We start from the raw sequence: 16,455 nt of genomic DNA on the forward strand, positions 1-16,455 counted from the left end.
GAATACGAAATGGCACCCGTATCACCTCGACGTCCGTTATTCCACAACTAGGGTTTTTTAAGCCAGTTTTGTGAACCACATATTTAACCAGCTGCCCACTGAAGTATTTCCGAACCAATTCGACTTAGGGTCCTTCAAGAAAAGAGCGTATCAATTCTTAAAAACCTGGCAACGCAAGCCCTCTGGTATTGAGAGTGTCCATGGGCGGTGTCACTTAACATCAGGTGAGTCTCCTGCCCGTTTGCCCCTGTTCTATAAAAAAAAATAGCATCAATATGTTGATCTCACCTCATATCTTGTTTAAATTGAGTTTCTTCTAACCGTCTGTTCTGTTCTTAGAGGTTTGAGACGTTCCAAATAGGCTGATACCTTTTCTTTCTCCACTAAATTAATTTAGTGTTCTGCGTTCTACTAAACAGAATGGCTAGAATGTGCATTCTGCTGCAGAGCCCGAATCTTGTTTTTTTTCGGATTGCCCATCCGATTACAAGAAGGACATGTCTTAGATTCTTTCTAAACTTTATAATTAAGGAAATTTTCTTTAAATTATTTTGTAATACATATTTCATTATCTTTGCAAACTTATAATAATAATAAATCGTTTATTTGCAAAGAATGTGTACATTCAGAATTATTTATTATTAAATTGCACAATCAGGCAAATAAAAATAGGCATGCAAGTGTAATAAATTGTCATAATAATAAGAACAGTTATTTCTAATTGTCAAAACTTATGGTCTAAGTACTCTCCCACGCCATATAGGTACTTTGCATTTAAATTTTATTAATTAATTATAAGTATTATGTTTGCACGCCATCCACACCTCTTATCGAGGCCACACATTGCTTATAATTTAAGTAATTTGTTTCTTTCCTTTATTTTTTTATGCTTGGCCTCGTTGTGCGACTATAAGTAAATAAAGACAATGACGCCTAAGTTTCCGGTGACCCCAGATCTGGTACTTTTTTTTTTTGAGCGAGCTCAACGAATAAGTGTCGCAATACAGCGAGGAAATACTGCCAGCGTTAACAGTACACTTCCACAGGGATCTAACTTTTTAAATATTCTATTTATTATGTTTTAATTATTATTATTATTACTGTGTAGCCAAGATAATTGGAAAAACTTTATAATTGATTGTTATGTTTAGGTTTTAATAAACGAAATTATACGTCTAATAAAGACAATTTAAGAATTGTATAAAAATGATAGTTTGAAGGTGCTGCTGTTATGATCAGCACTTGATGGACATATTCAAAACATTATTTATGCTGGAAAATATATGCTGGATATAAGTGCACAAGTGTGACTGATATCCAGGCCCATAACACTTCTAGGAACACGTCCAGATTATGGCGCAGCTTCGGCCTATTCTTCCATATCAATCTACAAGAGAAGAAGATCCAAAGCCTTGTGACCTTGGAATCGCGGAGTACTAAAGTTACCTGTGGATATCCCACGCTCCCGTGGCTAGCATAGAATTTTTATTTTTTGTGGCCTTTATGTTTTTGGGGATGGTTCTAATCAGGCTGAGCAATCAAGATCTTCAGATATGCAGTCGAAAAAACCCACAAAATATAAAAGTCTGTTAATACTAACAAAACGTATTCGTAACAATGTCAATTGGACATTCTTTCAATTCGTGATGCGTCCTCAAAGGTGACCGTGACCGTCTGGATCACTCCGTCACAACATCACCCATGACCCCAACATCCATCCATAAAAAGATCTCGTTGTCAATAACAAATTTAATTGTAATGCGACATATCTCTTATCATTTATTCGCAACGGACAATTGAGTTACCTACATACAACGCATTGTTTGCCGAGTTGTTTGTTCGGTGATGTGGTCATTGTGGATCAGTTACTTATTCAAGACAACAATGGCAAGTTCCACGATGACACGAAAACAGGCCGATAAATACGCATTTGCCCATGATCTATACATATAAAAATGCTACGTTTGTGTACGTTTCAAAAACTCAAAAAGTTGCACCGATCGAGCTGATATTTTGGCATGATCCGCATTAAGGATTGTTTTATCTATTTTTTTTTTCTCATTTTTTTCCACAAGTATTGCAAAATTAAACTTATATGAAATTTTTTCTTTGTTTTGTTTCTCACAGCTTGGGAACAGCTTAGTTGTCTAAAAATATAAAATGTATAATAGTTTTTGTAATCAATATCTTTCGAAGATGTTTTATCATAGACTTAAGAGCCTTATCCCAAATGTTTTTTTTTTGGACAAAAACATTTTTTTTTTATAATCTGGCCTTAAAATACGTATTATAGAAATAATTTACACAAAAAAACGTTTGCCGAGTCAGCTAGCATATATATATATTATTATGTCTTCAGTTGTCTTTTATTGCGTATTTTGTGCTTAAACAACACTAATATCTGATATGCTGAAGCAATGAAGAAACTAGTAATATAATTTTAGTATATATTGCTTTTCCTATGTTTGAAATCCCGTAATTCTCAATATAAGTACGTGTGTAAGCTATTGGGGTAGGGCTTCATATCTTTTTATATGCAAGTAGTTTTGACATAAGCCTCTTAAATCTAAGAATAAGATTCACAGTCTAGACTTATTAATATATATATTAAATATTTTGCAACATATTCTTGCAAATACATTATTATTATTATAAGTGCGAACAATATCCAACACATTTTGACGTTTGACAGTCAGACTTAGCGTTATATTTTGTTTCTGAATTTGAACATTAGACAAGGCCTTTCCATACAATGTTTGATTGTGTACATAACATCAAGTACATATTTGCCTACAAGACTAAATTACTTCCTTCACATATTTCAGTTACGACTTTTTTTGGTATTTCATTTTAAAACAGTAAAATCAAGTGTAGTTGTTATTAATTTATTCATTAATTAGCTATAAATCTTCAATTGTTAATTAGTCGATCTTTTCCTGATATAATCGTAATTTATTACGTGATTTATAGAGATTTCATAAAAATGCTATCCTTAAAGTTTATAATTAAACATTCGTGATTTAAGGCAATATTATCATAATAACTCTGAGTTTAGACGTAAGTTAGATCCAAAGTTTATTTTTGTTTAATTTGGAGAAAAGTTGCTGGAATATTTTGATCTTTTTAAACCATTTTAATGTAGCCGTTGTAATTTACGTAATTAAGCAAAGATAAATTGTTTTTTAAACAGTCTTGGTCCGAGGGGTTAGGTTCCCCCTCGTTCTAACGGTCTTAGACAGCTGTTTGGATTAGATGCCGTTTAATATTTATAAAAAAAGTTTTTATTTACAGATGCATCTGAAGCTCTTTTGTACGTTCGTGTGCGTTGGCGTCGCACACTCGTTACGTGTTGGTGCGGGTATTGCTGACGTCACGGGCCCACCTGCAGAAATTGGTTTTGTATGATTGATTTTTATTAACGTCATGTTATCCGAATAAGAGTTTTATATTACTGTTAATTAATATTAATTATATATTCGAATCACGCAACCTCTTAGCATTTGGGTACTTAAGAATTTTTCCTGCAAATTTCTTTGTGTGAATTCTAACCTCGAATCCGTCCGTCTTTTCACAACTAAGCGTTATTTAAGGCCGCGAACCACTACTACGTGGAACCAGCTGCCCACTGTAGTATTTCCAAACCAATTCGAATCCCAGTCCTTCAACAAGAGACCACCAACTCTTTAAAAGCCGGATCTGATAAGCAACATTCCCTTTTATATAAAAAAAAACTGTGTAGTCTGTTTCACGAGGCTGTTTCAGCGCAAAGGAATCAGTCACCCACGTACATGCAGAAATCCTCGGAGCAGTGAGGTCGCTCCGTGAAGCCAGCTAAGTGCCCAGGAGGCTTCTGTGCTTTTCGAAGGAGAAAGGCTGGCTTAGTTAGCCAGGACTGTACGCACAACGGACCTATTAAGAGTCTAAGTGCGGAGACTGAGTCCACAAACAAATAACCAATGGGTCTGTTTCACCTAGAAGTTAGAACCTCCGCTTTCTATGCCACACAGTGTATTAAGTTTTTTTTTTTTTATGATTGGACAATTCACACCAATTGACCTAGTCCCATGCTAAGCTGGTGAAGCTTGTGTTATGGTTACTAGGCAACGGATATACATACATATTATGAATACAGACATATAAAAACATATTTAAACACCCAAGACCTAAGCACAACACCAAATGCTCATCACATCGATGTTGTCTCAGCCGGGGATCGAACCCGGGACCCATGGATTCGCACCCATGGAGCCGTCAGGTTCATTGGTTCATTAAGTGAAGAATATGCTAAACCACGAACATAGTCTCATGCCTTACTGCCATTCATACATTTCAGATGGGTTACGCGCACTTCGAGCAGGTCGGGCATGGACTACATTTACGTCAGTTCTCGCGAGCGTTTGTGCTGGAGGATGAAGAGAACCATCGCTTTGTGTTCGTCTCCGTGGATGCAGCGATGATGGGACATGGTGTACGACGAGAGGTTGGTTTAAAGAATATAATATTGAAAAAGATATATTGTAAATTGTCGTACAAGTTCTTTTCGTCGCTGTAGAATGATAACCTCGTATGTCAAAAAACATTTATTTTTCATTCTTAGACTTTTGTGTAATTTAACTGGTGAATTGATGAAGTAAGGACTTATTTAAATTATTAATAAATTAGTCCTTTTTACCGTCCAAAACTATGGAAAAAAGCACAAACCTAATAATATTTTAACGAACATTCACGAAATGAAACATTTTTTTCATCATTCTACAGCGACGTTTTTTCCGTTGCGTTATTATTAATTTTAGTAGCGGTATCATTTCCTGTCAAGACGCCAAGTCTTTTAAGCAAATTAAGACCCTTTCTAGGAAAGGGGAGATGTTACACTCCCCTCCTGCTTAATTCGGCCACAGATCTGCCTAGTCGCGTAACTGTTAGGCTACTATGTAGGGAGTTTATAAATAAGTAGCAAAAAACATATGACCCGTTCATAGATCTATTAAATATCGGTACGATTATGATTTTTATTGTTGTTTGTATTATCACTGTTTTGTACGTGATTTCGCTGGACGTGACCGCATGTTGTTGACGGCACTCTTCATGTTACGTAAATTTTTTTGTGTGGCCTAAAGAAAAAATATGAAACTTCAGTGTCAACTGAGGATGGGAACTTGGACACGCTAAACACTTTTTGGTGAATTTATGTCGCATAGTCGTGACAGCATGTTTTAGATTAGATTTTATCGAAACTAAATTTGAGTTTATTTATATTTTTCTTAGCCTTATCAAACAAATACATAATTGTGTATAGTTTTATAATATTTTAAGTTGAAATTTGGCCATACATAAATAAATAAATGCTGTTACAACATTTTTCAGTTTCACTCATATTAGAATAGGAAATAGATACTATACTATTTAGAAAAAAACAGAACTAGCCTAAGCGTAGGTATAACAGACAGAATTACAAGACTATTTAGTAAAATTTACTCTAAAAATACTTTGTTGATTTCCAGGTGTTGAAACGCCTGCAAAAGCGTTACGGTAACGTGTACAGTGAGAAGAATGTGATCATAAGCGGGACTCACACGCACTCCACTCCAGGTGGCTTCCTTCTGGATTTCCTCTTCGATTTGTCTATCCTTGGCTTTGTGAAAGAGACATATGCCGCCTATATAACTGGTATACTTAAGGTAAATATATCGATGTACATTTTCTCAGTCAACACAACATAGGCCATTTTTACAAGGTAAACAATTCAACTCTGACGGGGCAGTCGAAACCGCCTTCAAAGATTTTATTGATTCCTGTCCAAATAGGTTTCTTAGTAAAGGGATCAATGAACTACCAATAAGATGGCAAAAGTACATAGATAGCGATGGTATATACTTTGATTAATTACATATATTCTATTTAAAAAAAAAATACTTTTTGTTAAGGACCTAATATTAAAATCTCTTACACACTGTAAATGAAAAATATAGTAACAATTTCACTGTTCTAATTATTTATTTGGATGTTTCAGAGTATAATTATAGCTCACAATAAATTGACACCAGCTAGAATGGAATACGGTGAGACGGAACTGCTGGATGCCAACATCAATCGCTCACCTTCATCATACCTTCGAAATCCACCCGAAGAAAGGGCAAAGTATGTTTATTTACATAATTCAATGCTTTAATAATCTATGTAAAATGACTTAAACTATGTTTAGTAATTAGTATAAACAAAATATGTTTGACATTGATACGGTTAAGCTGTCATGAAAATATTGACTAGGTAAATGTCATATGTCATTTATCACGTAAATTAATGACGGATAATTTGACATTTTAGTTCAGAAAGGCTATTTTTTTATTTGATTGTCTTGTTGGGTTTACTGAAGGACATACTTCAGTTACTTTTATCTTCTATCTACTGAAAAAAAAAAATTGGTATATTTTCAGCTCCAAAAAATAAGCAAAAATACCATCTAAACTCTTTTGCAAAAAAAAACGGACACTTAAGGAAATTCACGTTGTAATGTTGATCTCTGTTAATAAAATGAAATTTAATTGTCTGGCGTAGTCTGTTCACTTATAATCGAGCAGATTAATACGCGTGAAGTGAGTTCTGGCAATTCTCTTGGCCAGAAGTGATGACTTCAATCCAATTGAGAATGTCTGAGAGGTTTTAAAAAGGCGACTAATATCAGTGCTATCTGCCCCACAAAACATCAGGGAGCTAAAATGAGACATTGCAGAACAGTGGGAATTTTCTTCTCAAAACGTTATTAAAAACATTCATTTTGTCACACTCGTAACTTTATTTAATTAAGCAAAAGTAAAAAAAACCGGCAGAAATGAAAACTTGAATATTAACGTTGTGCATTTTTGATATTTTGGAATGGTTAGGGAATGATTTTGCACGAATTGCTTTAATTATCAGTATAAAAGTAGTATCATTTATGTGGTAAATACAATATTAATTTATTGCGCTATCGTATACAAACATGACAATTTATATTACATTAAATACGCCGCGCCAGCTGTCTACTCTCCATCCGTCTTACGAATTTTCGATCAGGTCACGTGTCCTGACGCGAGTTTAACATTTTTTTACCCATTCAAAAAAAGGGTACAACGCCGCTGAAGAAGTTTTCACTTCAAAAATTATATTATTACATTATGTACTTACCTATCGGTAAGACTAACTAATCAATGAATCAGACACAGAAATTTGTGCATCTGGTTTAAGTCCTCCTATAATAATCTTCAGGTATGATTACGACGTGGACAAAAGGTTAGCTCAGATCCGCTTCCTCACGCCGAGTGATGATATCCTGGGGGTGATTAACTGGTTTGCAGTTCACCCCACCAGCATGAATAACACCAACAAGCTGATATCATCAGATAATGTCGGATATGCGTCGATCCTTATGGAGAAAGCTCTGAACGGCAATGAAACTTTGCCAGGCAAGGTATATTTGATTTTTTTTTTATAGAACAACAAGCAAACGGGCAGGAGGCTCATCTCTGTTAAGTCTGTTAAGTGATACCGCCGCCCATGGACACTCTCAATGACAGAGGAGATACTTCAGTAGGCAGTTCCACTGGTGGTGCGCGGCAGAAATTGCCTTAAGAAGCGCTCAGTTGTGTAACGGCGAATGTCGAGGTGTTACGGATGGTATTTCGTATTCTTGAATGTGTTCATAATTTGCAAATGTATTTATTCCAAAATTAGTTTAGGTTTTCTGCGATTATTTTATTGCTACTATATATGGTTACCATGGAAACGGACACGGTTTCATACCCAGTCCATCGTTTACATTAGACCGGTCAAGCCATTGTAAGCGACTATGTATTCTAAGTTGTGTATATGGTGAAAATGGCACCTATTTTTCATACTACAATTTTCGTAGTTTGAGTATTTTTAGATCAATTATGAGAGAAACGGCATTTTCAGGAGCTTTACATAGTTCGATTCCCGTCGAAATTATTTGTGGGTCGTAAAAGGATATGTGCTGCATTCCCAGCAGGCAGTGTGGCGAATAAAGTTATTTTTTATTCATAATACTTAGATTTTTTTGCATTTGAATTAAAAATGTCATAACCTATCCTATACCTTATCATTTTATATTTTTTTTTATAAATTGTCTATTCACTGAAACGTCATAGAACATTACGATCTAGCCTAACGAGTAATTTATGTTTAACCTAATTGACTAATAAGGATATTTAATATAAGAATAACACTATTTTCAGTTTCTTTTAAAAGGAAGACACTCTGTTCTTGTGTTCTATTTTTTCACTTATCACTGTTTAGCACTTAAGACTAACGTGCACTAACACTAATTCACTAGTCCAAATGGTTTCGTCCTTTTCATGTCAATCAATAATTGATACGTGATTTTAACACATTACAGGGTCGCATAGTGTGTGCGTTCGCGTCTACCAATTTGGGCGACGTCTCCCCAAACACCCGAGGGCCTAAATGTGAATTTTCTGGTCTTCCGTGCGATCAGGAGAAGTTGTTGTGTAAGGGGCACAAAGAGAGATGCTTCGCTTCCGGTCCAGGGAGAGATATGTTTGAGAGCACCAAGATTATCGCCACGAAGCTCTTTGACACGGCTATGGTGAGGTTTTTATGACAAGTATTTGTTAGTTTTGCACTATTTATTACTTCAGTTGTCATGTGGAACATGGTGTAATGGTTGCAGTTCCTACAAACATCGTGTAAAACTAAAAACTTGGCGATGAAAAAGAGTGGCGGAAAGTTTATTGCCAATTCCGCTCTACTACATTGATTTGAAAACTGGCAGTAAATGTTAAATTAGAAACATTTAATATTTATTTCTTTCTTGACGTTCATAAGTGTACATTTTGTTACCTTAATGAATAAATGATTTTGAATTGAATTTTTCGCACCAAATTTTCTATTTATGAGCGATAATTGCGACGAAGCTCAATGCAGAAATATGTCTTTTGCAGACATTACGGGACTTCACACTTGCAAGGCACTTATGTAGATATGTATTCAGAAATTTAGATATTATATATAATAATGACCAACAAGCCTCGGTAAAAGGAATTTTGTATAGGTTTTTACAACAAAATCCCTTTTTTATTGACGGGAGTGTAATTTTGCACAAAGTGTGAGACTCAGTGTTATATCCCTCCTCTGTGAACCCCTCCCCCTCATTGTCACAAATGAGTAAACTCGGAGGCATCAGCATTCTACTAAGAGTATTTGTGAATAGTTGCTGCAATTCTCCCATATTATGCTGTCATCTTAATTTTTAATTTCTTGCGCCTAACACGTGATTCTAATAAAAAAAATTTCATATACTATATGTGAAGATTTTTAATTGGCCCATAATGTTATATATAGTAAATACATCTATTTCTGTATTGTGCTGTGAATCTTCTGAATAAATAAAAAAATATTGGTTGTTTGTAAAGTAGGTTTACGATCGAGATGTTTACGTGATAACGTCTTATTGGTGATATAAGTTTTTGGGAAGTAAGGAATTAATGAAGATAACAATTTTTTCAAATTTTAAATTACATCTATCGTTTTATTCACACTTTTGATGATAAATTTCGGGTGTAAAATGACAAGTTTACTTATTCGACTATGATATACATTTTTCTTCATACATTCACGGAATGACTGGCAGCGCTCGAGATGAGACGGGAGATCGGTCCGTCTCTCTCTCGTTATACCTGCGATCGCGCTCGTGAGGTTTTGGTGTGACACAAGTTTCTGAACATGTCACCCGACTAAAACGATTTTAAAGACGTTATCACGTCAAAATAATCGCTTGTAAAACTAAATAATGTAAATTATTATTAAAACGATTCCAGTGCTAGTAAACAATGGGTAAAATTAATCCTGGTTGCGATTGTCAGCATTTTTATTAATTTGTGACATTCATAAGAGATCATGTTAACCCATTTTAATTCCAGAAAGTTCTCCGTCAACCCGGCGAAGACTTAACTGGACCGATAGGTGTGGTTCATCAATTCGTGGATATGCCCAAGCAAGCCGTATCTCCCTATGATCCGATTGCACAGACTTTTAATGCGGTAAGTTCTTTTTTTTTTTTTTCAAGTTATACTTCTTTTGGCGCGTTAGGGAACAAATGATGAGAGTAAATTTTTACGATGCGCGCGCACACCGTCACAAAAAACCGACACCCTGAAGTTAGCTATAGTCAACATTTCAGTTGCTTTGAAGTTAACCTTTGTTTGGAAACGCTCACTGTCACAGCATACCGACACTCTGAAGTTAGCATTTTATTTTGTGATATTTAAATAAATTTAAGTTTTATGATAATGCCTTATAATAAAACTTTCAATGTATTAAATATCTTTTTTCTACAAACGTAGAATAAGGCGAAAGATAAAAAAATTAAAAAGATTTTTATCTTGTTACGCCAAAGAAGCATAACTTGTGTACACGCATAAGTAGGTACACACACATGTTTTTTATTTTATACACAACGGTCTCTGTTGTGAGAATTATTTAAATAACCTGCATCTTGAACACACCCCACATACACACACACAGCACAGCCGAATAAGGTATTATGTATTTAATAATTTTTATTGTATTTTTCCTTTTGTAAATTGAACCTTTTTGTAAACATTATGTGTTCCATCTTTGGCTATATTTTTAATATAATTGTTTTTTGTCTTATATAATTTATTATTTAGCCATAGAATTACGAAATATACTTTTATTTATGTTATACTTCTGAAACTGTTTTTTTTAAATTACAGAGTGAAAAGGTATCAGGTTGCATACCCTCAATGGGGTACAGTTTCGCGGCAGGGACCACAGATGGCCCCGGTGCCTTCGATTTCAAACAAGGGACAACTTCGTCTAACCCCCTTTGGAACGCCGTACGGGACTTCCTCGCTGAGCCCACGCAAGAAGACATTGACTGTCACGCGCCGAAGCCTATATTGTTGGCCACTGGGAGGGTAAGTGCTTATTTGGAATTACGTGATAGATCAAACTTTTCTTTCAATTTGGTTAAGTGTCTAAGCACGATTTATGTAATTTAACATTAGTTAAGTTACATATTATATGTCTATTTTAGTTTATAATTGGAAGCGCAAACCAAATGTATCCCACACTCATAAATTGTAATATAACATTCTCGTAAAAGGTAATAGGTACTTTGTAAGGAGCTGCAACCATTACACATGTTCCACATGACTTATCAAGTAATTAATAATAATAACATAAATTAAAAAAAAAAAAAAAAGACTTGTCCTCTATCAGCAGGAGGCAAGGTAAAATAGGAGCACGCACTCACATTCTCGTATGTAACAACACGCAAACACATAGTCGAAATAAGCAACATCACCGCATACACGAATTCAAGTACGACCAGTCACCACAAGCAGCACCCGTTCACGAGTATGACGCATGGCCATCCATCGACCCACTCGCCATATTTTAGGGAGAGAGACAACCCGACGCATGGACGCCGCCACAAGAAAATGACATTTAAGCGAGCATGACGATCCTTGAAATGTGAACTTGGCTACTCGTTTCCTATAATGTCCAATAGGTCGACTACACTTATATTCTTTATAGACGTAACATTAGTGTCACTTAGATTTATGAACCCTTCAGTAAGTTAAGTTAGTTTAGCTTCGCAACCCTACTACCCCTAATTTTATGTTAGTTATAAGCTCAAGTTTTAAACAATTAAAGCCAGTTGACTCCCAGCTTCAAACAAAGAGTTTACAACATATATTTGAATATCCCTACAACAACCGCCACCGAACTTAACTCACGTTTGTTATATTTTGTTAGTGTATATAACTATATATATGTTTGTCCATAAATTACCCGTAAACAGACATTCTAAAGAGTATCTTCGATCGTCTCAAGACTAACTCCTTTTTAGATGAAGTTCCCATACGAATGGCAACCTCGCGTTGTATCGTGTACGGTGGCCCGAGTGGGGGGCTTAGTAATCGCGGCTGTGCCTGGTGAATTCACTACAATGTCCGGTCGGCGCTTGCGCAGCGTGGTCCAAAAGGCGTCAAATGCTAAACGGGTCGTTTTGGCTGGATTATCGAATATCTATTCGGATTATGTTGCTACGCCTGAAGAGTATCAGGTATTGATTTTAAATATAGTGTTATTTTGTTCTTCATGCAATTAGTCTTAAAAATGTTAGGAATAATATTATAGGCTCAAAGGTCGTCTCTTTCTATTGTATGATTTATAGAGAAGACAGATAGATTCAGGAATAATGTTTTAGGCTCAAAGGTCGTCTCTTTCTATCGTATGATTTATAAACTTATAGAAAGAGACAGATAGATTCAGGCATAATATTATAGGCTCAAAGGCCGTCTCTTTCTATCGTATGATTTATACAATTGTAGAAAGAGACAGATAGATTCAAACATAATGTTATAGGCTCAGAGATACGAAGCTGCGTCGACAATCTTCGGCCCTCACACCCTCGACATTTACCTCAACAAGTATGTTGAACTCACCGATGCACTGTTTAAGGTGAGTAAACATATTATTTTCCATTGATACGAAATAAAAAATACAAAATCAGTGGCGCTACAACCTTTTTAGGTCTGGGCCTCAAATTTCTGTATCTGTTTCATGATCATTTGTCAATCTAATAGGCAAGTAGCTGATCAGCCTCCGGTGCCTGACACACGCTATCGACTTGGGTTTAAGGAGAGCCGGTTTCCTCACGATGTTTAACATCACCGTTCGAGCGAATGTTAAATGCGCACATAGAAAGAAAGTCCATTGGTGCACAGCCGGGGATCGAACCTACGACCTCAGGGATGAAAGTCGTAATTTATTCTTAAGATTTTTGTATGCCTTGCTTAGTTAATGCATGCCTGTATCACTACTTTCCGGTGTTAAATAATAATTCAAAAACTGTTTGTGTACGTGAAATCCTGATAACTTCCGGTAAAATCCGGTTAATTAATAGTGTTATAGAATCCGTTACTTACCGTATACGTTCGTATACGTCAACTGGAACTCGGAAGAGTCTAGCCCACACGGAATCCTTTCTTAATATCTTCTTTATATTTCAAGTCAATATGACGTCGTATGAAACACCGTTCAATCTTTATTTATGAAGTTAGACACATATGACCCCACACATTTCAGATTTTCTTAATTCGTATTTTATATTTTACGCATAATAATTTATTTAATAATTCCAGGGTACACCAGTGGATAACGGCCCAGAGCCTCCAGATTTCAGCGAACAGTTGATCACCCTCGTCCCACCGGTGCTGTGGGATGCCGCCCCTTGGGGCCACGAGTTCGGAGATTGTGTGGAACAGCCCCAGCATTCCTACAGCTGGATGGATACCGTTACCACTAAATTTGTAAGAATTCCTCGATTGATGTTACTAGCTGACCCGACGATAGAAGTAATACAGTGAATACAAAATAAATATTAAGTTCACTACTTTATTAAGAAATTAACGCAAAAATAAATAAGCGTCTGAACGCATGAATTAAGTGAGAGCCAGCGGTGAATCCCAAAGAAATAAAATTATATTATATTACAATCAATAATCTATATTTTAGACTTATTACTAATTTAAGGATTTGACCGGTCCGATTATCCGACACAGCTCTAGAATTCTGTTGTTCGGTTCCTTTTATAATGCTGTCAGAGGGGTGCAGTTATTGCTTATGCGGGGCAAAGGGGGTGCAATGGAATATGAAACACGCGTATAAATATTTAATACGTTCTTTGATTTGGTTTAAGGTTTATCGTATCGACAGGGTGAACATTAAAACTGCCAATCAGACAAGTTACAAAACCCATGAACATTTTGTATTTGATGTTTATTCGTCAAATTTCCGAAGTTTTAGCTATTTTGCTTGCTATTCGGGACGGAGACAAATATAACAAATCAAAATATATGAAAATCGGTCGAATTAACCCGACTCTGTTTTAAATTAAGATATAAAGTGATATTTCATATAAATTAAAATAATAGACAAATATCGCTCCTTAAGTATGGCTCTCTGGTATTATAACTGACAAAAATAAACAACAGAACTTTACCGGATTATATAGTATTTCTTAGAAATTATTTAAAATGACAAAAATGTCTAAGTAAAATTAACTTAATATAAATATTATCTCAGGTATCAGGTCACCCGCGTAATAGCATTCGTCACGGGCGCTGGTACTCCACGGTCGAGAGGCTGGAGTCGGAACAGGATGACGCCTGGAGTGTTGTGGCCACCGATGCCGATTGGGAGACCAAGTGAGAATAACTTTTATATATTTAATATATTGATAAAAGCCGCATTTGTGACTTACTTACACCCATAAAGCATCGTAGTTTAATCGTCTATTTGTATTATTAAATTTTAATTTATGATAACTAAACTACTGCACAAGTTTTGAATTAATAGCATGAAAACCTCGAAACTTTGAAAACTAAATCACTTGCATCATCAGCACACACCACGTACTAGCCCCGCACATTGAAATTGCGATGGAACCTTGTCACAATAACAGATGCGTGACGTCATCCACCGCAGAAAGAAAAAAGTTAATAATAATAATATTCATTACACACTCATACACACTCTCACGTACAGACCCTCACTTTCACACCATACACAACACAGCCCAATTAGGTACACATATTGTATAGTTTTTATTGATTTTTTCTTTAAATGTTTGAACCTTTAGTTATATATTATTTATTCCATATTTGGCTATATTTTTAGTATAATTGTTTCTGGTTCTATATAATGTATCTTAGCTGTATAAATAAATAAAATACCAGTTACGAGACAAATTTTTTAATACTCAAGTAGGTGATCAGCCTTTTGCGCCTGACACAAGGCCGTTTTCCTCACGATGTTTTCCTTCATCAGACTAGCGAGTGGTAAGCACTGCATAAACGTTTTAAAAAACCTTTGTTTATAGATTCACATGGATCCGTAACTCAAAGATCCTGGGAACCAGCCACGCTCAGATAGACTGGGAGATCCCCGAAGGGACCCCACGCGGTACATACCGTCTCCACCACTATGGGAGCTATAAATATATATTGGGGGGTATTTATCCGTATAACGGCTTTTCGAACAGTTTTGAAGTCACATAATTTATAGCATATAATATGTTTGGCAATTTTTTAATATAGGTTATTATGGCTATTGTATAGACTGTTTCACACAAAAATATCGCGTGATAGAATTTTGTGTCCTAGCGAAGTTGTAGCCAATTACAATGTTTTTTTTAATATTTATTTATTTTAAAAATATATTGTTTTGAGACCGACGGTTTTGTTACCTACTGGTCTACCCTATATCTGATGCTGTTACAATAGTTTACTGGAGTGCAATTACTATAATATAATATATCAATTATAAATATTTCGATAGGATTGTGCCAAAAATTGTCATATGTTATCTGTATCGTACATATCATACTTTATTAAATTTATATCAATTACAGTGCCTCTCGCAAATAATCATTAATTGAATAGTACATTTTTTCCAAAAGTAATACACTAAGTCGCTTTTTAAAGACTAGTCGGATGATCTTTTAATTCTTTTGGTAATTTATTGTAAACCTTAATTGCCATACAAAAGGTGTTTTTCCGAAACAGTTCCAGATTGATTTTTGGCACAGCCAATTTCTGCCCATGTCTACTTCTTACTTCGACTTCTATAATAATAATGTAATACATATATATAATTCTAGAGTAATAATGTTTGCTCAAAATGGTCCAAGTCGGTTACACGATTTTATATATACGAGATATAAAAAATATTTTTCATATTATATAGTGTATTTAAATATATTACTCTAGTCTAAATGTAATTTAAAACCATTAATATTTTTATACCGCAGGTCGGTTAAGTTTATTCCTCTAATAAAGAGTACTAAAACATATTAAATGTCGTGTTCTCTAGAAGAGTTCTCTAAGTAGCTAGATTTTTACTTACGGAAATCATACTTAGCGCTGTCTAGATCTTACCCGTATCGATACCAAAGTAGTTGTAAAATGGTTTGGAATAAAACGTGATATAACCTATATATGTACTATATCTAATATATATTGTCTTTGATAGTACAGAATTTAAAATAAATTATAATCAATAATATTTGTGATACATATACGCGTTTTATTATGTATTAAGTAAGTTTAGGAAATTGGACCTTATTCATACAAACTAAATTGAACTCTCTCTTTGAACTATAATACTCTTGTCTCTTTCTGCCAATTTGTAATTACACTGTGTTGAAAGGAGACAGTCGAGTACTTAAGCTAAAGCAGTGGATTTTTTTTATGAATAAGTGGAGGGGGAATATAATTCCTATCCCCTTGTTCATGCTGTACATAGACGTTCGAGAGGAGAATTTAATTAAAGTGATGGTAATTCAATTAAAGAAATTGTGCCCACATTGTGCCATTTTAGGGCATTTTTTAATTAAGAACATCACTT

General features: G+C 35.0%; 1 protein-coding gene across 1 annotated transcript; it reads left to right on the top strand.

Moving 5' to 3' along the window:
* Positions 1–1,830: 1,830 nt before the first annotated feature.
* LOC125050907 (neutral ceramidase) lies at positions 1,831–15,533 on the top strand. The gene is made up of 14 exons (XM_047650981.1): positions 1,831–1,887; positions 3,292–3,399; positions 4,334–4,480; positions 5,502–5,678; positions 6,011–6,138; positions 7,246–7,447; positions 8,393–8,602; positions 9,936–10,055; positions 10,752–10,955; positions 11,894–12,109; positions 12,412–12,507; positions 13,191–13,358; positions 14,134–14,255; positions 14,930–15,533. The coding sequence occupies exons 1-14, from the start codon at positions 1,846–1,848 to the stop codon at positions 15,105–15,107; spliced, it is 2,118 nt and encodes a 705-aa protein (XP_047506937.1). The 5' UTR covers positions 1,831–1,845; the 3' UTR covers positions 15,108–15,533.
* Positions 15,534–16,455: the final 922 nt, after the last annotated feature.

The sequence above is a fragment of the Pieris napi genome, chromosome 7 (genome assembly GCF_905475465.1).
Source record: "Pieris napi chromosome 7, ilPieNapi1.2, whole genome shotgun sequence".
NCBI lineage: Eukaryota > Metazoa > Arthropoda > Insecta > Lepidoptera > Pieridae > Pieris > Pieris napi.